At 32.4% G+C, this 25,021-nt stretch overlaps 2 protein-coding genes and 1 long non-coding RNA gene across 4 annotated transcripts; 1 reads left to right on the top strand and 2 right to left on the bottom strand.

Moving 5' to 3' along the window:
* Positions 1-1,133: 1,133 nt before the first annotated feature.
* Positions 1,134-5,679, bottom strand: LOC135148310 (uncharacterized). 2 transcript variants are annotated; one of them, XR_010286351.1, is made up of 5 exons: positions 5,563-5,679; positions 4,388-4,536; positions 4,089-4,180; positions 2,582-2,806; positions 1,134-1,293 (listed from the first exon to the last, which is right to left on the bottom strand). It is a non-coding gene; the product is annotated as an uncharacterized LOC135148310 (long non-coding RNA). The 2 variants fall into 2 exon arrangements; XR_010286352.1 differs by having other exon boundaries at positions 2,582-2,802.
* A 7,128-nt stretch (positions 5,680-12,807) lies between these two features.
* Positions 12,808-16,188, top strand: LOC108192573 (heat stress transcription factor A-7a). Its single transcript, XM_017372451.2, has 3 exons — positions 12,808-13,247; positions 14,602-15,423; positions 15,895-16,188. The coding sequence occupies exons 1-2, from the start codon at positions 12,870-12,872 to the stop codon at positions 15,418-15,420; spliced, it is 1,197 nt and encodes a 398-aa protein (XP_017227940.1). The 5' UTR covers positions 12,808-12,869; the 3' UTR covers positions 15,421-15,423; positions 15,895-16,188.
* A 311-nt stretch (positions 16,189-16,499) lies between these two features.
* Positions 16,500-19,257, bottom strand: LOC108192721 (uncharacterized). The gene is made up of 2 exons (XM_017372448.2): positions 19,099-19,257; positions 16,500-17,278 (listed from the first exon to the last, which is right to left on the bottom strand). The coding sequence occupies exons 1-2, from the start codon at positions 19,142-19,144 to the stop codon at positions 16,695-16,697; spliced, it is 630 nt and encodes a 209-aa protein (XP_017227937.1). The 5' UTR covers positions 19,145-19,257; the 3' UTR covers positions 16,500-16,694.
* Positions 19,258-25,021: the final 5,764 nt, after the last annotated feature.

Below are 25,021 nucleotides of genomic sequence, written 5' to 3'. Positions count from 1 at the left end.
TTAGCCAAATTAGCTCAAATCTTGAGTTGGCACAAATCATATATTATATATATTATATTATATTCATAATATTATATAAATATATGTATAAATAAAGATATACATATAAATATATATAATTAATATTTATATAAACATAGTAATATATATATATACATATATTTAAATATATTCTCATATATTTAAATATATATAATATACATATAATTATATGTAAATATAAATATTAATATATATATATAGAATATATATAATTACCTATACATATAAATATACATATATTTATGCACATAATATAATATATGTATATACACTTAAATATATAAATGTTTATGTAAAATATAAATACATATACTATATACATATATATTTATTTAAATATATATACATATAAATATACATATACATATGTTTAAAAACATATATACATATATATTATATATATTATATTTAATTAAATATACATATATACATATATAATTATATTTGTACATATACAAATATATAAGTGCACACATATATAAAATGTCACTTCCTGATATGGCTTTATGTGGAAGCTTTGACATATGGCATTTGAGCAGTAAGCTTTGGCATAGCTGACATTTGGCTTGGCTTGGCTTTGGAACAAATGACTTGATATGACTGGATCAATTCTTCGATCGATAAATACTTTGCAAAGCTCCGTACGTGCTGACGCTTAGTGCACTGGTCTGGTTCACAAGCGACTAACACTGAAGTTAAACATTGTACCGTCTTTGTCAGCAAACATTGATCAGTCGGTTCCGGGTTAGTTTATGCTTCAGTTTGTTGATTATAAATAACCAACCAAGATATATAGAAATATCTTGCTTCAAGAGTTGCACTGAAATCTTTCGAGTACTTGGACAACATCTTCATTGCTTCCGCAATCTTGAATACTTCAATCTTTATTCTTCACTGAGGCATGAACATATTAATGAACTTCTTCCAGTGAACTTATTCCTTCAAGACTGTAGATGGCTTCTTCAACCTTTGTCTTCGTATCTTCCAATTCCGGTGCAGGCGTAGTGTTATTTACTTGTCCCGTTCTATTGTTGAGTTATCATCCCTTTGTAACAGATAGGGTTGTCTTTACATTTAGACTTACAGATGCATGGAATTCTAATTGGCTAGCTATCTGCTATTTAAATATGCCAATGTCCTTGGGCTCTTTTGAAAGAACATTGCAGTTTCTAAACCAGCAGGGACAATGGAGTCAATGCTCCGGTTGTTGTGCTTCTGGGCTTGTTGGAATTTAGCACGAACCGGCAAAACCTGCATAAATATAGTGTATTAAAACAAAAACCGTCAAAATACAAAGTACACATTGAATGTTGAGTGCTTTTTAAGTAAAAAGGCCAAAAAAATAGCAAAAATTGATTCAAATGGAAACAACCATAAAGTGAGCTAACCAAAAAAATCACAATACTGTTTTTGAGGTCAGGGAAAGCAAATTCCACAGCCAAACTTGAAAAACTCCGTATTTCTAACAAATTTCGCAGCCAAACTTGAAATATGATTACCACACAAAATCACACAACAATAATTGAGCTGTTTGTTTTTTACATATGACCAAACTTCTTTCTGTTTTTAAGTGGAAACAGAATGCCTAAAAGTTCTACAGGAATCTACTATGTTCAGAAGCAAGCATATGTAATGCCAAGATCAATAGTTTAGTGTCAGCAAAATGTATTTAAAATATCATACAAAAATTTGGTCTTGATATCTACTCAGCTCTATTCCTTCTGAACCTGTTCATTTTGTATTAAATATATGTACCTGAATATTATTCATCCTCCTCGTAGATTACAAGTCAATTACTGGTGGTGCAGTACTCTCATCAGATTAGGTACAAGGGAGTTAAAAATCAGTCTGGGCAAATAATTAGTCATCCCATTTGAAGCCTGAAGGGGATCAGTTACCTAGAATGTTGATTTCTTGTATTAGTCAAGATATGTATGATTTAGATCCTGGTTTTGAGGATCCTATTAAGGCACTGATGTATAGCAGCTCATGTATATATGTTTGTATTCAGCCTCACATAATACAATGAAGCAGTTTTCCACACATCTCATAAAACCTCAAATATATGGTATGATATAAGCTATTATAGTAGAAACGAGGTTGGTATGATATAAGCTATTATAGTAGAAACGAGGTGGTGAAAATAGTAGAAGGCAATTAAACAAACATCTGTAATCCCTTCTATAAAATCTAAAATTCTTGGGAGAGAGGGGGCTGGACTTGGATGCAAATTTATATATATTTAAGCCTGCTTTTAGATGTCTAATTATTGATTGCTACTTGCTAAGGTTAACACCTATTATGTTGTTACTTGCATTCATCCCATTTTCTTAGTACTTCAAACCTCATGAGGTTAATACACTCACTGGATCAAGTTTATTATATATTGTATAATTATTATTTTTTTCCTTTTTACCTAATATACTTTCAATTGTGAAGGTGTGGCAGGTGATGTGACATTCCTTCCTTTATATTCCAATATTTTCATAGATTAAAGTCTTTTTTTAATAATTTCAAAACGAACTATGCAATTACTTACCTTCTGACAAACAAGATGCTTTCTCCATACTGAAGAAGATCTTGGACCATAGCAATATAACCCCTGACAGCCCTGCCAACTCGGCAAGTTAAACCAACTAATGAACCATTTTAGCTTCTAATTACAGATATGCGGTGCAAGGTACCAGTAATTCTAGCTCTATTATCTCCCCCAAATTCTCCATTTGCATCTTGAGCATGCTCCAACTCTTGTAATGACACCTGACTAATCGATATTACATGAATAAATTACAAATCCACTTCCTAGTTCTTGGAGATTACCAGGTCATTAATCTCCATGTCCTTCATACATGGCCAAGGCCCGAAATTACTCAAACAGTGTCATTTTTAGTTGAAATAAGAATAAACGAGAGAAAAAGGACATAATTTAATTTGTCTACACTTGTCTCTTATTTCAAATATTTGAAACGAAAGATAGGAAAACTTGGCCATTTCACAGGCTCCCAATAGTAAATGGTTGACTTGACAGGAAAAGTATATAACAGATAATATTATGGTTCAGTTGATTTTATACATTAACAAACTATATAAGGATACATTTGTAACATTAGGTAGAACTTACGTTTATACTGCTTCCATTTTCGCTTTAAAATGGCAATAACACAAGATGAAAGTGTATGGTTATTTTTATATTTCTCTTCCATAAAGCTATCCAAACTAATTTTTCTTTCATTAGTTACAAGTTAAAAGGATCAAAGGCAGAGTGCAAATGAACCTGATACAAAATAGGAGGAAAATAAATTAAAAACAATAGATACCTTTCCAACTAAAACTTAGGAGAACATAAATTAGCTTACTGCAAACGCTCGAGACATGTTTAGATTATGAAAGTACTGATCTATTAAGTTCACGCAACACAGCATATACAAGCTGAAACTTTCAATTAGGGGGCGGAAAAATCAGAGTAAACATAATTTGAAAGGAAAGACATCTCGACATAACAGATGAGTGGTACAGATAAGTATACAAAGTGAGAGTACCAGTGCCTGGAATTAACTGATAAATTCTAGGCTAACATCAAAAAACCAGGTAACCCTTGAATGTACAAATGCTCTTGTTTCTATACCACTTCTACATGGTGCATATATACAAATTAGTTGTAGCTGCATTACTTTCTTAGGCAGAATTCTAAACGATACAAAAGAAAGTGTAATTTACACCTCTATGGACAACTAGTACACAAACACAAGAGAGACGGAATCATTGGACACTTGATAACATAGATTTATCAGGCCCTTATGGAAACTTATTATAAGCTCTCCTCATCTGATGTTTCAACTAATAACAAGGAAAAACAACCTTAACGAGACTGGGCTGAGGCTTGGGTTACCTGCACTTGGTTTGTCTTATAACTAATTAAAATCAGAAAGTTCGTCTCTTTAAGAGAGCTTGCTCATTTAACGTGATATAACTGAAAAACAAATTCATTTATAAGCTAGGTAGTATAACTACAGCAAGACATCAAAGATTACACAAGAAAAGCATACCTACTATCACTAACTGATGAAAGTCGGAACAGAGTTAGACATGATGATGCACCCTGAATCGATATTCATATCAAAATAAAACCCTAAATCACCTGGAAAAGAACCCAAATCAGCAATATATATCTAAAACTATAGGATGATACCCCAAACCTAAATAGAAACACAATCATAATTGAAACCCTAATCAACAAACAAAGTCTTAATTGAAACACCCATTTTGATTTACTAACAAATAATAATCGATTGGGGGAAGAAAATTGATTTGGGGAACAAAACCAACTATAAAGTTCAGTTATTACCTTTGATCTTGAATATTGTCCGAGCAATTGAGCGATTTTTTGCGCTTGAATCTTGGAGCTCGAGAGTTTTTCTAGCTTGAATCGTCCAACTCGAATCTCCCCTTGATCGCCCCTTTCTAGCCTGAGTGATAGTCGTTTTGAGCTTCAATCTTCAAACAATAATGTATCCAGTAATAATATTAGTAATAATAATGTATCTGTGTTGACCGGGTGGAAAGCCGGCATAAACTAAAAAATAAAAGGAGCCCGCTTACTTCTAGAGCCCGGGAAATTTTTGGGCCCAAAATTTTGAACCTTATTGCAACGGTCATAGAAATTCATTGCAATTGGTAATGATTTTGTAGAAAATTACGCTCATTTGTAACATTTCTTAAAAATATTGCAATAGCTATAAGTCTGTTTAAATTTGTTAAGAAACAGCAACGATTTATGAGCAAAATTTAGACTTGGCGTTGCTATAGCCAGCAAGGGAATAACAGTTTATAACAAATTAATAATTCATCATTTGCACAATAATTCCATAACAGAAGGTATATCAACACAATATAAAATCTCAAGGTAACAATTCAAATCTTAACAAGTGAATGGAATTGGAAATTTGCACGATGCTATGAGCTACGAGGGGTGATCAGCCCACATCATAGCTCCGAACCATATAACAAGTGATTCACAACTATTGAGGATCCTCGGCACACATTGGCCATATAAAATCATCAGGCTCCCCGCTACTGAGGTTTTGAAATTAATTACAGTGACTGGCGCCTCAGTTTTATTAAAGAAAACCATCCAATTCCTTTTAATCAAATCCTTTTAATTTACAAGGGTTTTTGATCAAGGACAATATCAAGTGTATGTATTTCCAAGGTTCAGGTGACAATTTGACTAGGTGATGGAATGTTATTAAGATCAAGATTCCAAAGAGATAATTCAGATTTATGAGGGGTTTAGGGTACTTATTATGTATTAAGAGACTAAGACAAGGTATTGATGTGGGTGTGAGGTGATATGTAATGAAAAGGTCAATTCAAGTATGAAAAGCAATTATCTAAATTCAAGGTATAATTATTGGGTGGTGTCAGGGACTATTTGATTCTACTAAAACTGTAGTCATGCATACACAGGGTAATCAATCACAAAGAAACAAAATTAAAGAGGTCAGTTGAGAGTTCACTTGCCTGGACTACGCTTGATAGAACTACTGAACACAACACTTGCTAACTACCCCTTCGCGTATAACTATATAACTTCTACATTGAAGATTCTCGACAACATCGGTGTAAAATAAAAAACATGATTCATTTAAACCACAAAAATTAAAATTATACATATCATAACAACAAATGATTAGACGTCAATACTATATCAAAGTATCCTTAACTATGATCTATATCATCTACAATTTTAATAACAAACAAAATCAAAAAAATTACTGAAAAACAACCAATTCTTATATAAACAATACCAAATCGTAAGTGTTTTAACATAGACTAACCAATTGAATGATCACTTAAAGTTTAAAGTGTCATGAATCTTTCTATCCCACCCTTTTACTTTTCTGACTTGCGACAACCAATCTAAAACTTCAATAGCTACATCCAAAATCCACTGACCAAGATCAATATAGATCAATATAAAAACATATTACACAATACACTATCTGGAAGAATTTAACGAGTTTGAAACTTAATAATTAACAAACAATAAGAAATAAGTAGTATGATTACCTGGATTCCACACAACCACAAATTAACACAATACATGCTTCTGAGTTTTAAAACAAATCAAGCGAGAAGATGAAGACATGACCTTCTAATTAGGTAAGTTTTTAATTGAGATTCCGTGATTTTCTCTCGGAATCTTGATTGTGTAATCTGAAGTGATATAATCGTATATATCAAGATTGTATCTGTTTGTACAATTCTAGTCTTCGACCAAATTGCCCCTATGAGATAATTGATTAAATAGATTACAAAATAAAATTTTGAATGGTCTTAGATGGGTATCCTCAGTTTTCCTGATAAGAAGTTTTCTCTAGAACCTTACTCTATATCTATACTATCTATACTATACTATTATATTAAAGTCGAAATATTAAAAGTTTGGTCGGTCGGTACTTGGGCCGAAATATGGGCCTATCTATATAACCAGGTGGGTCGAAATATGGGGCTATCTATATAACCAATTTTTCCTTTAAACTAGAATATATTATCCTTTTTATATTTTCTAACTAAAACACCTCCATCTTTTAAAATAACATCGAGAAATATGATAATTACCTTTTTAACTAAAACATATTATCCTTTTTAGATTTTCTAACTAAAAAACTCAATCTTCTACAATTAACATGGGCGACATATATATATAAAAATATAATATTATTTTATATAATTATTAAAAAATAACCGATGATATTTTTCAACCAAAATACATTATCATTATTTTAAAATACTCTAATGATCTCACTTTAAACGTAATATTATAAACCTATACTATACTATATATTATTATATTGTTAAAGAATAAAGCCGAAACATGAAAAGTTCAGTTGGTCGATTAGTCGGTCAATCGAGTTTGGTGAGTCAGTTAGTATTCGATCCACGAAACTTCTTAATTTATAATATGTTATGATATATTTTTTTATTTTCTATTAAAGTAAAACACTATGATGGGTCGGTACTTGGGTTTACGCATTTATTTAACTTATAATATATTTTATACCATATTATTAATCATTAATAACGAAATATTAAAAGGTTGATTAGTTGTTTTATATTTGGATTTATTTTAAATTATAACATGTAAAAAATATATTTTAGCATTATCATTAAAATATATATGTATGACCTAATTTCTAATTAGCCAAGAATTTATTCGGCCGTATAATAAAAAATTTGTTTAACCACATTATTCTATCAATAATTTATTTTCACAATAAAATTAGTTAAACTTAAAATATATACAATAAAATAATAAATATTATAACTGCCCGTGCATTGCACGCGTTATAAGCTAGTATATATATATAGGCACTTGTTTAAATACAAATCACACTTAGCATAAAAACCTAAAAACTAGTTTCAAAATGATCAAATATCTCCTCAAACTTTTAAAAACTAACAATATTCCCCTAGTTTTGCCATCAATGTTCCAAAACTTACACTTTCTACCCACCTGCCACGTCAGCACTGGGGTCCACCCAGGCTGCCACGTCAGCACCGGGGGCCGCCAGGCTGCCACGTCAGCAAGTGCTGGCGTGGCACCGGCCACGTCAGCAGGGGGCCACCCCAGGCTGCCACGTCGGCAGATCTACCACGTCAGCAGCGGGTCTGTTGCCACGTCAGCAGTGGGTCTCCCCATAAATTAAAAAAATAAAAAAAATAGAGTGCGGTTAGCAATTATGGAGTGCTCATAGCAAAAATAGGAGTGTACTTAGTGGTTTTTAGGCTAACTTGTATTGGAATAAGCCATATATATATAATTAGTTGGAATTTAAATTATAAATTTTATAAAATCAATATCAATATACTTATATAAAGGAGAAGCGAGGGGCGTGGAGGTGGCGCCTTTCAGATAGATTCGTTCTATTTTTCTAATTTTCTGGAATTTTTAGATGAAAAATATTAAAAATAAAAACTACTTTTTCTTTTGTTTCAGATTAATTGATCTGGTATATATTTTGGCATAAATTAATCTGATTTTGTTTCAAATTATTTATGGAATATAGTAGCTTGCAAGTTTTTTAATCTGGTTTTGTTTCAAATCATTTAATTATGGAAAAGAGTAGCACACAAGTCTATCTGTACCTATAAATACCCCTACAGGTTGTAGGGTTTTGGATCATCTAAACAGAACTTACTCTCTCTTAATACCACAACCCTACTCGCTGGTGGTGCCGTTCTTATGCAACGACATCGTAACCTGTTTCATCCTGAGAAGCTATCGTTATACACATACGGTGTGAGGAGGCGAATACGTTTTATAAACAATTATTCTTTGCCTATTTATCTTCACCATCTAATACAATAATGAGTTACAGTATGAATAATGTTTTGAATGACGATAGAGATGATTGATTGACAAAAATAATACTTTGTCGGTTGTGGGAGTAGACTGCTATCTCATGAATTTGAACTGATGTTTTTGCGGACAACTAATCCAAATAAATTGGAGGAAGGAATCACTAATATACACCTGCATGGATTGGAATTCATACATCTCAACATGATTAATGTTCGTATAATTAAAACATAATATTTCTCTTTTAAAACCGGGGATGATTTCGGAGTTGAATCTTAATATCTTTTTGATTTTTACGCACTTATGTTTTTGCAAATTTATGGTCTATTTTATTGGTAAATCAATGTATATGACTAGATGTCATCAATCAGTTCTGTTAAAAAGCCGTACTTTTTACATGTAGGGCATGGTATACATGTCTAATAAGTAGTGTTTGAAAATTAATGATAATGTTAGGGAAAAACATGATTGCTTTTCAAAAAACACAACTAAAATTAAGATTCGTCATGCTTTAAATCGTTAATTATATGTACAAATTTATTTTCATTTTTTTTCACTCATGAATTATAGTCCAACTTTTAATTTTATATATCTATTATATATATAATAGACCAACATACCACATTTTATTCATCATGTAAATTACACTTTCAACCCTCTCTTTCATTAATACACTTGCAACTAATAACTCTTCCATTAATACATATAATTACTAACTTGCAATTAATACGTGTAATTATATCTAAGACTTTAATAAATTCATTATTAGACATGCAATTGATGTGTTTACCTTCTTTATTAATACATTAAATTAATATTTATAATTAATATGTGTGATTATATCTAACATATTAATCTATTCATAATTAAATTTGTAAATAATATGTTAATTATTAATGGGTAGGTAAATAATTATATTGTCAAAGCATGTATCACACTAACTAATTTATAGTCAAAAAATCTAATTTTGCATAATTTTTAACAAAAATACGTTAATTAAGTTCTTGAATGAATGCCTATCTAAATTATCTGTGGGCCCTAAATACCTCTAAAATATTTTACCGTAAAAGGATAATTATGAGGATACGTCACAATCAATTGGATATCATGTGATATTTCATTCGGAGTTTTGCAACATATACACGACATCCGGTTAATATCAATATGATACTCTACTTGAAAAAGAATATCAATGTAATACCTTGCTCGCATTATTATAAGGACAACTATATCTAATTCATATTAATGGTTAATGCATCACCCTGCAATAACAAGAATCCAAACCTAACACTTGGACAACATCAAGATAACAACATCCACGCGCATGAGAACATTCCCCTGTGACCGTGTCTCAACAATATTTAACCAAATTATGAATATTTAGTAGAGAAGTCCTAAATATTCGCAAAATATTTGACTGCAAGAGTATTATCATGTTGATACGGACAGCCAGTCAAATATCAATATGATACTCCACTTGTAAAAGAATATCAGTGTGATGCCTTACTCACATATCTAATTCATATTAATGCTTAATGCATCACCTTGCAATAATAATAACCCGAACCTAACACTTGGACAACGTCAAGATAACATCCATCCATGCGTATGAGAACATTCCCGTGTGACCGTGTCTCAACAATATTTAACTAAATTATGAATATTTAGTAAAGAAGTCCTAAATATGCGCAAAATATTTGACTGTAAGAGTATTATCATGTTGATACGTCCAATTAATTGAGTATCAGGATGATACTCCAATGGTAGAGGAGTATCAGTGTGATATTCCACTCGGAGTGAAACTTATATATTTATAAAAACTTAATTGAATTCTTCGGTAAATGCCCGGCCAAACTACCACATTTTCAACAGTATTTGACCAAAATATGAATATTCAGGAAGTTGGGGCCCTAAATACCCAGCATGCCCGTGACTCAACAATATTTAACATAAATAAGTATATTCAATAAGGAAGGCTCTACATACCGACAAAAGCATTGATTGCAAGAGGATTAACATAATGATATATCGTAAGCATTTGAGTATAAGGTGATACTTCACGGGTAGAGGAGTATCAGTGTATTTCCCACTATGAGTGGAGCAACATATTTATAAACTTGGTAAATTTTTTGGGCAAATTTCCGGCCAAAATAATAAATTTTCAACTATATTTAATCAAAATATAAATATTCAATTAGAAAGGGTCTTAACTACCCACAACATACTCTAATATTAGAGTATTATCAGGATGATATGCCACAACCAGTTGAATATAAAGGTGTTACTTTGCTAAGGAGGACTCTTAAATATCTACAAAATTTTTACTATAAGAGGATTATCATGATGATACGTCACAACCAATTACCTATCAGGGTGATACTTCATGTGTTGGGAGTATTAGTGTGATGTTCCACTGACAGTGGAACAATATACTTTAAGTTTAATTAAATTCTTAGGTGAATTATTGGTCGAAATAGTCAATTTTTTTTTAAAAATAATTAAAATATATTGAAGGTGAATGAGGAAGATACACTACAACCAGTTGAATATCAACGTTATACTTCACTGATACAGGAATATCATTGTGACACTTTGCTTACATTATTTTAAGGACAACTAACAGTTATCGCACTCTAATAATAAAAGATATGTTTACACTGCACACTGCAATAACAAGGATCTAAAATTTAAACTCTTTAATTTTGGCACTGTCGAACAATAACAAGAATATTACTCCCTCCGTCCCAGCCAATTTTTTACGTTTGGCTTGGGCACGGAGGTTAAGAAATATGTATTAAGTAGTGGAAAAGAGAAAGAAAAGTGGGTGAAGTGGTGGGCTCCATTAATTTTTAATGAATAAAAAGAAGATAGTGGAGTAAAAGTAATGTGAAAAAAAAGTAAAAGTAATGTGAAAAAGAAGGAAAAGTTAGTAAGTGGCGGGACCCACAGACTATTTTTGGTAAGTTTTGAAATGTAAAGAATTGGATGGGACATCCCAAAAAGGAAACTGTAAAGAACCTGATGGGACGGAGGGAGTAACACGTAGCGAGATAGGTAAGTACTTAGACTTGGTCTTATTACTGTATCATTATCGTGGTGTAACCGTGTAAGTTGTGACCCTACAATAATTAGACTGTGTTCCAGGAAGCAGTGACGTATACTGCCTGACGTCATCTCATTATCATTGCATTTTTTATAACTAATCAAGAGTCCTGCAAAAATGTTTTATGTACAACAGTCGACTCCGAATTATATTTTAAATTAGTTTTTTTATTAAATTTATTTTGAGCTTTTTTATTAATTTGCTAAATATTCTTAGTGAATAATATATATATAATTATTATTTCTTGTCACAATTTATATGTTTTAACTATTATTTATATCTATATAAAATGTATTTTTTTCTATAAATATTAATTTTGAATGATTAATATAATTTTATAGACTGCCACAAATTTATTTTATCTTACAAATACTAAATTTAAATTATTAATATAATTTTTATAGGCCGCCGCTTTCCAACCAGTTCATTTAAAAAAACGGTTCCCATATGTATTTGATGGAAAAAAATAATATACGAGACAGCCTTGGAGTGTTTATCAAAAATAAGATAGAGCCTGCATATGAAGTGGGTGTTTGGGAGAGCGACTTATGGGCTTAAAAGCCTAAAAAGCCACTTCCACTTTTAACACGGCTGTTTGGCAAATATGAAGAAGCACTTAATTCAGGCAAAAGAGGCCCAGCAAAAGAAGCTAGAAAGCCTAGCTTATTTTCAAGACTCTGCTTATGCTTCTTTCGTCCTGACTCCTATGGACGTAGTGCATCCATCAAATAGAACAGAACTTTAAGCATATCAAGGAACGTCCGGGGAAAGCTTTTCTTGCAAATCCTTCTTTATGTTCGGTGAAAGGTGAATTAATCTCAGTACACCAAAGTTATACTTAGTATTATTTGCGGTTATTAATATTTTTTTAATGCAGAGTTTAAAATTTTATACTTGTAAAATATTTTATCTATTAACGATAAAAAATCTTTTATAATTATAATTAATTTTTTAAAAGAAACAAATTATTATATTACAAAATTATCAAACTAATACCAACTTATAAGTTAAGTTATCCAAACACTTAAAAAACTTCTGTTAACTTATAAGTCACGGTATCCAAACACTTCTGGTAGCTTATAAGTCCAAATCAACTTATCACTTTTAATTCACTTCTTTATTTTAAGCAATAAGTCACTTTTTTTAAACCCAGCCAAACGACCCCGAAGTTAGACGTACAAAGTTCTTCAAGATAAAGGTCAAGTGGGCCCACAACGATATTTGTCTGAGTAAGCAAACCGTACACTTGTCAACCCATGAGTTCTCCACTTGCCTTTTTTACCACATGTGTCAAAAACCCACCTCACTCTTTCCAAGACCCACAAGTTCAATAAAAGCACCCAATATTAATTTGAGTCTCTCATGACCTCTGTAATGGATGGATTTACAGGACTTGATCAAAATAGTTTGTGCAGTGAGAGTGAGCTTGAAGCTCTTTTTGCAGCAGCAAGTGATGAGAACATAGCCCATGAAGTGAGTTTAAAGAAAGAGGCTATAGTTGTGGTGGATGATGAAGAGGTGCCACAGCCTTTGAAGGGTTTGTATGAAGATGGGCCCACTCCATTTATCAAGAAAATATATGGGATGGTGGGAGATGCAGAGACTGATGGGATCATCTCATGGAGTGAGTCTGGGATGAGTTTTGTGATCAGGGATCAGTACAAGTTCTGTGTGGAGATTCTGCCCAAGCACTTCAAGCACGCCAACTTTAGTAGCTTTATTCGCCAACTCAACACTTATGTCAGTATCTTTTTTTCTTTTCTCGTGATTCTTGTTTACAATATTCCAACCTGTTGCCCCGCGGGGTGTCATATAGTTGAACAGTGGCGTTTAAGGCTGGCTGTCTTGAGGTCACGAGTTCGATTTCCTGGACACTCCGGGAGTATGTGGGCTACATGCTCGAAGCACGAGTGGTCGAGTGTGCTAGTATGTCCACCTGGATTAGTCGAGGTGCACGGAAGCCGATCCCTACACCGGTTTAAAAAAAGAGAAAAAATATTCCAACCTGTTACCGTAGTTTTAGTGATTTTGATAAGTGTTTTTGTTTAGTATTGTCCTTTTGGTATTGTTTGATTGTTGTGCATGTATTGGGACCCTGAAGAAAATAATAATAATAGAGAAATTTAGTAAAATTAAAATTTTATATATGACGTTTGAGATTAATTTTTTGTGTAAGTTAAGCCCCCATTTATGAATTTCTGAATATGCCGCTGGCTAGACTTGTGGGTTTGATGGGTTTTGGTATTGTTTCATTGTTGTGCATGTATCAGACTTGTTGGTTTCATGGGTTTTTGGACTTTCGGTATGATAATTGTAACATGGATTGTTAGAGCCGGAGCTAAAAGGAATTATCGCTAATTTTGAGCTATTTGAAATTTAATGTAAACGCCCTCTTGCTTAGGGTCCGAACCTGTGCAAAACAGTTTAGGAGGAGACTAGGAGCAGGGTGTGTACACATCTTTGAATATACTTGGTTTAGTTCGTTTTTATAGGAAAGTTTTGTTTGGCTGAAGTTTTACTTACTCGGTTTTGTTAAATGGGCACTAATACTCTCTAATGTGGCGTTTTGCCTTGTCTTTTTGTGGAATTTGTTCTAGACAAGGGTCATTCTTATTTAACTACCTCTCTATAACTTCAAGGAGATCGTGTATACTAGACTCTAGTGTTGAATATGCAAAAAGTGTGTGTGTGTGTGTGTACGCATCTCATGTGCTGCGGCGGGTATATTTGGTTTTGTTTGATTTTGTGAGTTATTCCTCCTTTCCACTATTATAGTGTTTCAGTTGGGACATTTGTGTTAAGTTATTTGAATCATATAACGGTTAAATAGCCCTACACTAAAAAAAAAAATAGCCAACAAGGTGTTGGTGCGGTGGTTGAGGTCTCGTACCCCCTTGCAGGAGTTCAGGAGTTTGACTCCCCGGTGTGCGTGTGTAGTCAATTAGCAAAAAAAAAGGTTATTTGAATCATTTTGTAAGGTGTAATCTACTATATATGGAGCTTTGTTGGATGTATTTGGTGTTTTTCTTTAAAACTTCACAGTGCTTGCTGCTCTATATATAACTGTTTTTTTCTTTTGCTATCTTTGTTAAAGAATTTCAAGAAACTCAGTCTAGAGAGGTGGGAATACGCCAATGAAGGCTTTCAGAAAGGAAAAGATCATCTGTTAAAGAATATTAAGAGGAAGAAACACCAACCTGATCAACAAGTCCCACAGGATGGAAAGAATTCACAACTTTCACTTTATCACGAGAATCTTAAAAAGGAAGCAGAACTTGAAAAGTTGAAGAGCGATACCGAGAAGTTGAGAACTGAACTTCTAATTATCCAAAAGGAACAGGAGAGTGCTGATAATTATCTGTTATCTGTTAAAGAGAGGCTAATAAGAACCGAACACAAGCAACAGCAGATGTTCATTTGCATGGCAAGAGCATTTAAGAACCCGCTATTCAACGAGATTCTCATGCAGCAGCTCAGGGAAAAAGAAGCACTGGATACTGCAGGAACTTCAAAGAAACAAAAGCTGATTGCTCCCCAGTGCAACAAAAGTCTAGTTGAGGCAATCTATTATGCTGGGGGAAGCCAAGCTAAAGATGACTTCACAATGATTGATACAGAAGCTCAGAAAGCATATTTTCATAATGAAGCAAAAAACCCCGTTGTTCAGAGCCAAAAGGTTAATGAAGTGTTGGCTACAAAACCTTCAGATATTGCTTTGGACAATTGTTTGCTGGTAGAAAATCTATTGGCTGATGACGTGGTCTCTGAGACTAAAGCAGCAACAGAACAAGCAAATGTTCATTCAAAAGTTGTTCTTGAGTTGGAAGAATTGATCACAAAGGTAAGTGCCAATTGGGAGGTATCTATGAAGGAGATGGTTGAGCAAGCGGTTTGTCTGCAATCACAGTTCTAGTTGGTAAGATCTTTAATTCTCACCGTAAGTAAACAATTAAGTATCTATAATTCCTCCAAAATTGTGTATGTGATACTAAAGCATAAGTAACTTTTTAAGATGGATTAGAATTTAAAAATATTTCAGTCTTCAAGCTTGTTGATCGCGTCCTATCTGCCCTTTTTCTCGATACTTTGTCAAATGGGAACAACTAATGTTGAGCAAGTCATATGCAGAAAAGTGAAAAACAAGAAGAGGCCTGGATAAATCCCAACATAGATTCTTATTAGTTTGTTTGCATATACTACAACTTGCATGACAATTAGAAGTTATCAAGATCATCTGACATGTCTTAATTCATTGAGACTCCTACAAGAATTCTCAGTTGATTCCCATAATCAAGTAAAAATGTATAATGAGCGGTTTCCTTGGGAGAGGGAGGGGTATTTGTGATGCAAACTAATCTGATAAATCTTTCCTGTCATTCATGTGCAGGACATTGGAGAACTATCGCATACAAAGATCTTAAGATAGTTTTATAATTGTTCTTAGAAGAAATCACAACTCCCAACAACCCCAGGTTTGAGCTTTATGCTATTTCGGCCCTTTTGCCTTCCTGGAGGTTTCGCATTATGTAGTAGTTAGAATATAGTGTGGTTATGTACATAAACTTTGTAATTTTCTTTTGTGATTCTCAGTTTTCTAAAGTGTTTTTTAAGGTTCCTTTTGTTCTTTTATCATAAAGACCGTTCTCTGGTAGTTATAAAATCATAATACTTTCAAATATTACGACATTTGCTCTTCAGGATCATTGCTTATTTTCAGCTCCTTGCTAATAACGCTTTTTATTACACATTCAATGCAACTTTTGAATCCTAAACTGAAGCTGCCCGCTTGTTATATACGCTCACAGAAACCTCAGGCGATGTATCCTCCATTCCTCCATTTTACGCGCAGACCTGTCTGAGAGGTTGCACGTTTGCCACTGCAGTTGTTGCAAGTCTGCATAACCTCCCACCCATGTATAAACTCTAGACAGGCAATATAGCTGTCCTGCATCTACTAATTCCACTATAATGCAACTCAATTTAAGAAAGATGTGATTATAAATAAATCTCACACTATATTAATGCAGGTATCAACTGACAACATTTGTGATTTAAACTGAAGAGTACAAAGGCTTCTTCCTCCTTATCAAGAAACAATAGGCATTTGGAAGCCAAAATACAATCTGTTTAAATCTTTGAGTAGCAAGAGAAACAGGAACATCTTTCAAACTATAGAAAGGCATACCATCAATCTTTCTTGTGACTTCCAGGTGAGCAAACTTTTTCTAGCCCTTTGCCAAGAGGTCCAAGACAGTCATAAATATCGCTTTTCTTCTTGGGTGAGACATCACTTCTCTTGTCGGGTGACAATACAGGGCCACCAGATTCTTTCTTATGGTGAATCGTATCGATAAGGGCCTCAAACTCTTCCTTTGCACGCTCAAACACGTTAGGACCTTTGAAATCATCAATGGGTGTGTTGGCATCAAAATCATCACTCCTCCCATGAGTTTCCCTACGGTGCTTATGTGGAGACTTCATTCGCTCAGCTCCTTCTTTGTGTTCCTTTCTTACTTCTACTTTTGGTGGCGTCACATTGTTCTTGCCACCACTTGCAAGGCCACTGGATTCTTTCTTAGGGTGAATCGTATCAATAAAGGCCTCAAACTCTTCCTTTGCTCGCTCAAATACGTTGGGACCTTTGAAATCACCAATGGGCGTGTTCTCATCAAAATCATCGCTCATCCCATGAGTTTCCCTATGGTGCTTATATGGAGACTTCTTTCTGTCCTTTACTTCTCTTTGTTCCCTTGACCCCACACTGTCCTTGCCTGCAGTTATGCAATATGATTAATTCAACACACTATCTAAGCATGTCAAAGATATTTGGATAGAGATCAAGATACATTAACCAACAACATAAAAACTACTTTGAAATTTTTTTAATTGCAATAACTAACAGTAATTAAGAAGTTGATCCTCCAACGGTGATATCTAGTTACACCTGCAATAGAAAATAGATGATAAAATTTATAATCTTTAGGTGCTTGCCTGATTGTGTTCTTGATCATTCCTCGCCACCAGTGGTGGAGCGAGGAATTCAACAACCAAATTCCTAACTCAAAACTGGCTGGACAAATTTTTCTTTAAACAAAATATATTAAAAAACAAAGTAAAGCAGAAGGATCTTCCTCAAATTCATTATTATTAATTAAAAAGTAAAAAAAAAGTATGATTAATTATAATAAAAACAACAAAATATGATAATGAAAAGATAAAGCATACATTTATTTAGTCCAATAAAATAAATTGATATACAATAATATTAGAAGAAAATAGTGCAAGTATGACATAAAAAAAATGACAATTAAAATCAATATATAACACCAAGTTCTATGCATAAAATGTCCCCTGCCTCTAGGGTGGTCCCACCCTGCTTGAGACCTTGCATAGTTCTATCAGTTTTTGAAGAAAGACAGGAATGTGGCGATGGACTTGCCCTAATTGAGGTTTCTAACATGCAATTCTCAAGAAAAAAAAAAAAAAAAGAAACAAGTTCTTATAAAGCTTGGATTTGAAGCATTATGAAAGAAACACAATGCGCTAAGTTTCTACAAAAACCACTCCCAATATTTATGCTGAAAACATTAAATTTCGTCAAATCATATATAGCCATATGCTGCATTTATTCTCAGAATCATATACATCACCATAAAAAATCGAAGGATTTCTCCAGAAACCTGGGAAAGAGTCCATCTTCGCCACTATGTGCTATTTCCTGTGCATATCTTTTCCAAGTTATTTTCTCAAGAATTTCTGAATCATCCCTCCCTCTTTTTCATGTCCACTCAAACTAAAAGTAAATGTAGGATGTAGCTCACCCACAACAAAGTTTGTGGCCATGCTCTCAAGGGCATATAAGGGCAAGATGCGGTATGACAAACCAACAAGAATTGGAAAAATAAAAATGTCGAAATCTATCATGAGAAATTATTCACGCAAAAGAAGTCCTGCGACCCTAAATACAATTCATAATATACCACGACATCTAAATACAGATTTGGAATCTAAAAATGCAACTCTAAACTATAGTAGCATCACCGCGATCAACTATTTGGGGATCAATAAAAGTCGAGTTCGTGGCCTCAAAATTAGTTTCTTCAGCTTCCTCTGATCATTCAGAAAAGAAAACAGGACCCTTAAATTTATTATTTACCGAAAGGGGGGTAATTAACATTAAACAGATATTTGATCATATAAATATTCAGTCCATTCAAATTATATTCCCATATAACTACACAAATATTTTTATTGAATAATTTCAATATATCAAAATGGAAGCCAAGCAAGCAACAAGTGGCACAGCATCCCTAGCCTCTTGAAGATCAAATTCATAGACAAGGCAATCAAGGTCATAACATTACAATTCATTCATAAAAATAAATATTAATTGACTCTATCCTGGTAGAAATCAGGATTATTATACAACTGAATATACAAAAGGGTCAGTAAATATAAGGGTCTGATGCATCTAGATTCAACATTTAAGAATTATGAAAAAGTTTGAACCTTTAAAACAAAAACACCAGAAAAACATATTAGAGGGAGGGAGAGAGAGGGAGGGAGAGAGAGGGAGGGGGAGAGAGGGTACCTGAGAAAGAAGAAGTAGATGACGGATCATGTTTCGGGTCCGCCATTGATATTTTTCAAGATGTTCCCTCTTTCTCCTTTTTCAGTTTTATTCCCTGCGAATGTTCTTTCAGATGGACATGTCAGTTTGAAGAATCGGATGCTGGGTCGATCCAAAATATACACGGTTATCTCACTTTTTATTTCACAATCTTATTATTTTTTTGATTTACGTCCTATTTATTTAATTATATATGTTTTTAGTTTTATTCTATATGAATGTTGATGATGTAAAATATATTCGGTTATCTCACTCTTTAATTGACAATCTTATTATTTCCTCAAACAAAAAACAAAAAATTGACAATCTTATATAATTTTTATTATATTTTGAATATATTATCCTTCCGTCCTATTTAATTACATATATTTCTTTTTCACTTTTTGATATTAAGACTTTATTCATGTTATATTTTATTCATATATTGACTAAAAGGAGTTAAGAATAAATTAATAATTTCCTTTTTATTAAAAAAAAGTTAATAATTGCCTAAAAATTCCTTACCAAAGAGAGAAAATATTCGAAGAACACTCCAATCCACTTAGAATCAAATCCAATATGTCTTTTATAATGGTAAAAATATATTTACGTTAGAGGAATATTGTATTATCAAATTATATGTTATAAATATGTTTTATATAATTTTTACACCAAAGTCATGTCTTTCATAATTACAACAATTTTTTTATTTTATTAATAAAATGAATTTACTCTCTTTCTGTCAAATTAAAATTTCTCTTGAAGTAAATTAACAAAATAATAATATCAAAGACAAATTTATATTCTTTATGATACGGAAAGATTCTTTTAATATAAATTAATGAATTGAAATATATTTTATAAATAATATAATTATTGAAATAATATTAAAATTGCCTTATTTTTTAGTCGATGAATCGGAAATACTACAAGTGATGCTTATGAGTACGGGTGGGAAAAAGCGGCATTCAAACCGAACCCGAAATAACAAAAACCAAGCCCAATCAAAATAGAAATTTTAAAATCAAACCGATACCAATGGATGCGGTTTCAGTTTTAAGTGAAAACTGAATCGAAAAAACCGAACCAAATATTAGAAAATAATAAATATTATTTATTCATATAATTTTATAAGAAAAATATATAGACTAAATTAATATCTCATACTAATTATGGATTATTCAAATAATATGTTAAAGTAGTGTAACAGTAATGGAGCAGTGAGTATGAAACTCATAAGTTTAAGAGGAAGTATCAATTCTAGAAAAATTCAATCACACAAAAGTTATTATATATATTTTTTCAGTTACGTCGTAGCTCATAATTAAATTTTTGTTTTTATTTAATTTTAAAATTAATATTTTGACAAATTAATTTGAATTTGATCGATTGACATATCACAAGGTCATAAGCAAACAAAACCAAACCAAACCAAACATACTCACTATATCCCGCTTAGAGCAGCTTGGAGTAGAGTTTGAAGAGGGTAAGATGTACGCAGACCATGCCCTTACCCTTAAAGTAGAGAGGCTGTTTTCGTGAAGACCCCAGGCTTAGTGCACAATAAATAAAATTGTGTGTGATATAATAGTAATATAATATCTTAGCTCATGGCCTTCTTCACATGGGATTTACCTAAACAGTTCTGTTTGTGGACGGTCGACGATAGGTGATAATGATCTGAAACGAAGATATCAAACTGAATAAGAATCGCCATTGCACACTTTCTTGAATTAACCGATTCTTTATTGTGTAATTCCTCCATGTCGATTCTCCTTTATCCACACCCGAAGATAAACGAAACCCTAACCTCTAGTATATCCATATAATTAAATGTTCCCGATAAATCCCGCTTAACATAGAGGATGGACAAATATACACGGCCCTTCTGCGTTCTCTTCGACCCCGTATTCACCAGCAACTCCATGATTATTACTCAAACCTCGTGGCCAGACTCAAATCAAAGTGAATAGAAATCTGTGTGTGTAGTTGGTATATAATGTATGTATATTTGTTTGCGTGCTGGCGATTTGAATTATAGATATTTGCAAAAATCCAAGAAAATCAAGGAAAAAAAGGAATTTGCAAAAGAAAAAAGGATGGCAGAACAAAGTTATTGATGCTTTCATCTTGAAGATGGAGACGAAGCATACGATTCAAACTCGAACAATCGCCAAATTTCAAAAAGGAAACCAAAAAAAACAAAGAGATGAAGCAAAACCAAAACAAAGTCTAAACTAATCCGTTTTGTTTGTTCTTCCCCCTCGAATTATCGGCCATCAGATCTCCCTTATCGCTCTCCATCAAAATGGGAGATTCGGTTTTGATCCGAGTTTCAATTCATCAGAACTTGGGGAATACGGTGACTAGGCGATGTTATTCTGTGATTATTGATGTTTTAACATGTTTTTCTTTAGCCTTTTATTATTTTTATGAATGTTTGTTGTGTGAATTTACGCCACAATAAAGGTACGCTATCTTAAACTTTTGAAGATTTACTATTATATTGATTTTGTTGGGTTATGTGTTTATAAGTGTTTGATGTAAATGTGAATGTTGATAGTCTTGAATTCATGTATGTGCTACTTGTTATTTTTTCTCGATCATTCTATCATGAGATGTTCAAAACGAGTATTATAGTTCTTTTGGTTAGTTGTTATAACCTTTTGGAGTCTATATTTTGTTGTATTATTTCTTGTTTTAAATTTTAAGTTTCTTGTGCACTAACTCTTGCTAGTTTACACCTTAAGATCATTGTTTGATTTAATTACTATATGATTGATTTTGTGATCACTTGTTTCTTTTTCATCAAATTTGTCTAATAATATAACTGAATAATTTTTAGTCAAGTGTTGATTCATTGGGATAGTACGTGTATAATTCTGAACTCCTGCTTGAATTATTATTCAGTTGTAGTCAATCAAAGTTTCAATTTCCTAACCCACAATTCTCTCTCCCTCTCCATTCAAAAAACCCTTGTCTAAAAATGGTCATAGCATGTTTGAATTCTTTTCATCTCAAAAAATTGGTGGTGTTTTGAACAATAGCGGCGAGAATAAATGGCGGTTGAGTTTGTCTTCAAGCTACGATCTCCTTCTTCGTCAGAATTCCGATCCGATGATGATTTATGGATTTTATTTTAAAATCGGTAACATCATTCCTTTATTTTATTTGTAATCAATTTATCCGTCTATTTAGAAGATACGTCTTTTCTCAATGTTTGTTCTGTGTTTTCGTTCGTTTTGTTGATTTTCGTATTTTATTATGACAGTAGATGTACATTAGTGCATGTTTATTTCTCTTCTCTTCCGGTAGTATAAGGTTTTTTTAGGTGATTGGATTCATTTATGACTTTGTTGAAATTTGTTCGGATTAGGTTATGAATTTTGTTGAGTTCGGTGGCCTATATTTTTCTAACTTGTTTTATCTTGGTCGGATTTGTTGTGGTCGGCCACAACATTAGTCGAAAACGGGGTTTTGTTTTAATTTTCTATATGAGTTCTTTGTGTTCTTGGTAATTCTTAATTAGTGGATGTGTTTAGTGTGTGTTTGATCTTCTACATTTTAAATTTTACTCCCTCCGTCCCCCTCATTTGTTTACATTGGGGGACGGGGGCTCGGCACGCATTCTAATGCTCTCGTAAAACGTAGTTTGATAAATTATTTTGAACTTTTTTTCTTCTGAATAAAAGTTTGATGTTTAAATTTTTATACAAAAAATTTAAAAATAAGTTATAGAACTATGTTTTATATGCGCCTTAAAATGCGTGTCGAGCAGTGTGAAAAAACTGTAAACAAATGAGAGGGACAGAGGGAGTAGTTTTTGAAATTGTTTTTAGTTGAATTTACGAATAGATTATTGTTTTATTATGATTTAAATATCAATTGTTTTTAAATTGGTAGGATTCTAATTTGTATGTTTAGGCAATATATTTTGTTGATTTACCGTTTTTTTTGATGTTTTATATCTCATGGGCTAATTTTATGGGTAACTGCGATCTTTCAAATATCTTGCTGGATAAATATTCTGTATGAATATTTAGTACCATTTATGGGGGTCATTATTGATGACATTATTGTGCCTTTAATGGCGTTTAATTTCCTGATTGTGTGCCATTTTTATGGCTTGTGTTACCATATATTTGATTATGTTTTAATATCTATTATTTTATTCCTCGATTAAATAATTAAGTTTTATGTATCTAACCAAAGGAATCCCCTTTGGTTAGATTTCTTTTTATTAATTATTATTTTATTAATATTTTTTTTGAAAAATCATTTTATTATTATTTTACTTCCTCTATTTTATTATATTCATTCCTTTCTCTTTTTTTTTGATTTGATTTATTATTTTTTAATTTAATTAAGTTTATATATATATATATATATATATATATATATATATATATATATATATATATATATATAAACATAGGGTGAGGTTCAAATTAGAACCAATATTAAAATTAGAACTTAGGACCACACACATCCATTAGATCAATATGAATTCAATGGTCATGATCTGCCTAGCTATATTATATAAATTACAACTTAATGCTATTTAATATACGTTATCTTATATGTAAATCATTATTACAAATCACAATAATCATTAAATGCTGCCTACTCATTATAATAATCAGTTAATATATATAGAGTCTTACTCTAATAGAAACCTCTTTATCCTAGAAACTAAAAATCAAGCTGAAATATCACTAAATCCTAAAGCAAATACCACTAAATTCTTAAACAACCCCATCTCCACCTCCATCTTCACCAAACCCACCTCCATCTTCACCAACCCCAACTCCACTGCCACCACCTCCGTCGTCGCCTCCTTCGAAACCACTACCACCTCTATGCCGCCCGCCCCCTCCATAACCACCACCTCCACCTCCATTATTTTTCTAACAACACAACCTCCACCTCCATCTTCACCAGCCCCATCTTAATCGCTGCTTCAACCTCCTTCAGCCCCGTTCATACTTCTTTCTCCACCTTGACTCAACTTCAAACGCGGAGCCACCACTATTCCGGCAACGCTCCAACCCCCTACTTCAAGCCGCCCAAACCTCCGCAACAATCATCCTTCCTCCATCTCCACCTTCACCTCCACCATCTCCACCACTATCACCACCATCTTAATCGAAAACGTGAACAGATCTGGAGATTCTAAGCTAGAACATATCTGGAGATTAAGTTTTCATTAATTCCTGCAACACAGATCACTAAATCCTAAAGAGAATATCACTAAATTGTACTGAGAATATCACTAACTTGTATTGGTTTCTAGTTTTTATTTCAAAATTAGTTTCTATTTGATCATGAGCCAATATATATATGCACTTTGTTATAAATGCAAATCAAATCTACAACTTGTGATTCTCAATCAATTTTAATAATATAATATTGTAAAACACGAGATTCTGTTGCAGTACATGTAATATTACAAAAATGAGATCTTGTTGCAGTACATATCTAACTAAAATAGATTACAAAACACAAGATTCTGTTGCAGTACATGTAATATTACAAAAAAACAAGATTATGTTGTAGTACATATCTAACTAAAATATATTACAAAACACAAGATTCTGCTGCAGTACATATCTAGCTCATATAATATTAAACAACACGATATTCTGATGCAGTACATATCTAGCTCATGTAATATTACAAAATATGAAATTCTGCAGCAGTGCATATAAATAATAATAAGATATCAAAACATACACATTCGAACTCTTCGTATTTTACTAAGATATATGAATTAAATATTAAATGTATTTTTATTGTAAAATGATCAAATATAAATTAAGAATGTGCATTAATTGAAGGCATGTATATTTAAATATGTACCATATTAAAACAATTCATATGTTTAATTTCATACATTAAAATTACT

The sequence above is a fragment of the Daucus carota genome, chromosome 8 (assembly GCF_001625215.2).
Source record: "Daucus carota subsp. sativus chromosome 8, DH1 v3.0, whole genome shotgun sequence".
Taxonomy (NCBI): Eukaryota; Viridiplantae; Streptophyta; class Magnoliopsida; order Apiales; family Apiaceae; genus Daucus; species Daucus carota.
The sequence above is the reverse complement of the archived record's forward strand: the minus strand, read 5'-3'. Positions and strand labels throughout refer to the sequence as shown.

Excerpts from the sequence above, each read along its gene's own strand:
- LOC108192573 (XM_017372451.2), top strand. The coding sequence starts at position 12,870 with ATGACCTCTGTAATGGATGGATTTACAGGACTTGATCAAAATAGTTTG. Across the intron at positions 13,248-14,601 it reads TTCGCCAACTCAACACTTAT|AATTTCAAGAAACTCAGTCT; the intron begins GTCAGTATCTTT and ends TCTTTGTTAAAG.
- LOC108192721 (XM_017372448.2), bottom strand. The coding sequence starts at position 19,144 with ATGGCGGACCCGAAACATGATCCGTCATCTACTTCTTCTTTCTCAG. Across the intron at positions 17,279-19,098 it reads ATCTACTTCTTCTTTCTCAG|GCAAGGACAGTGTGGGGTCA; the intron begins GTACCCTCTCTC and ends GCATAACTGCAG.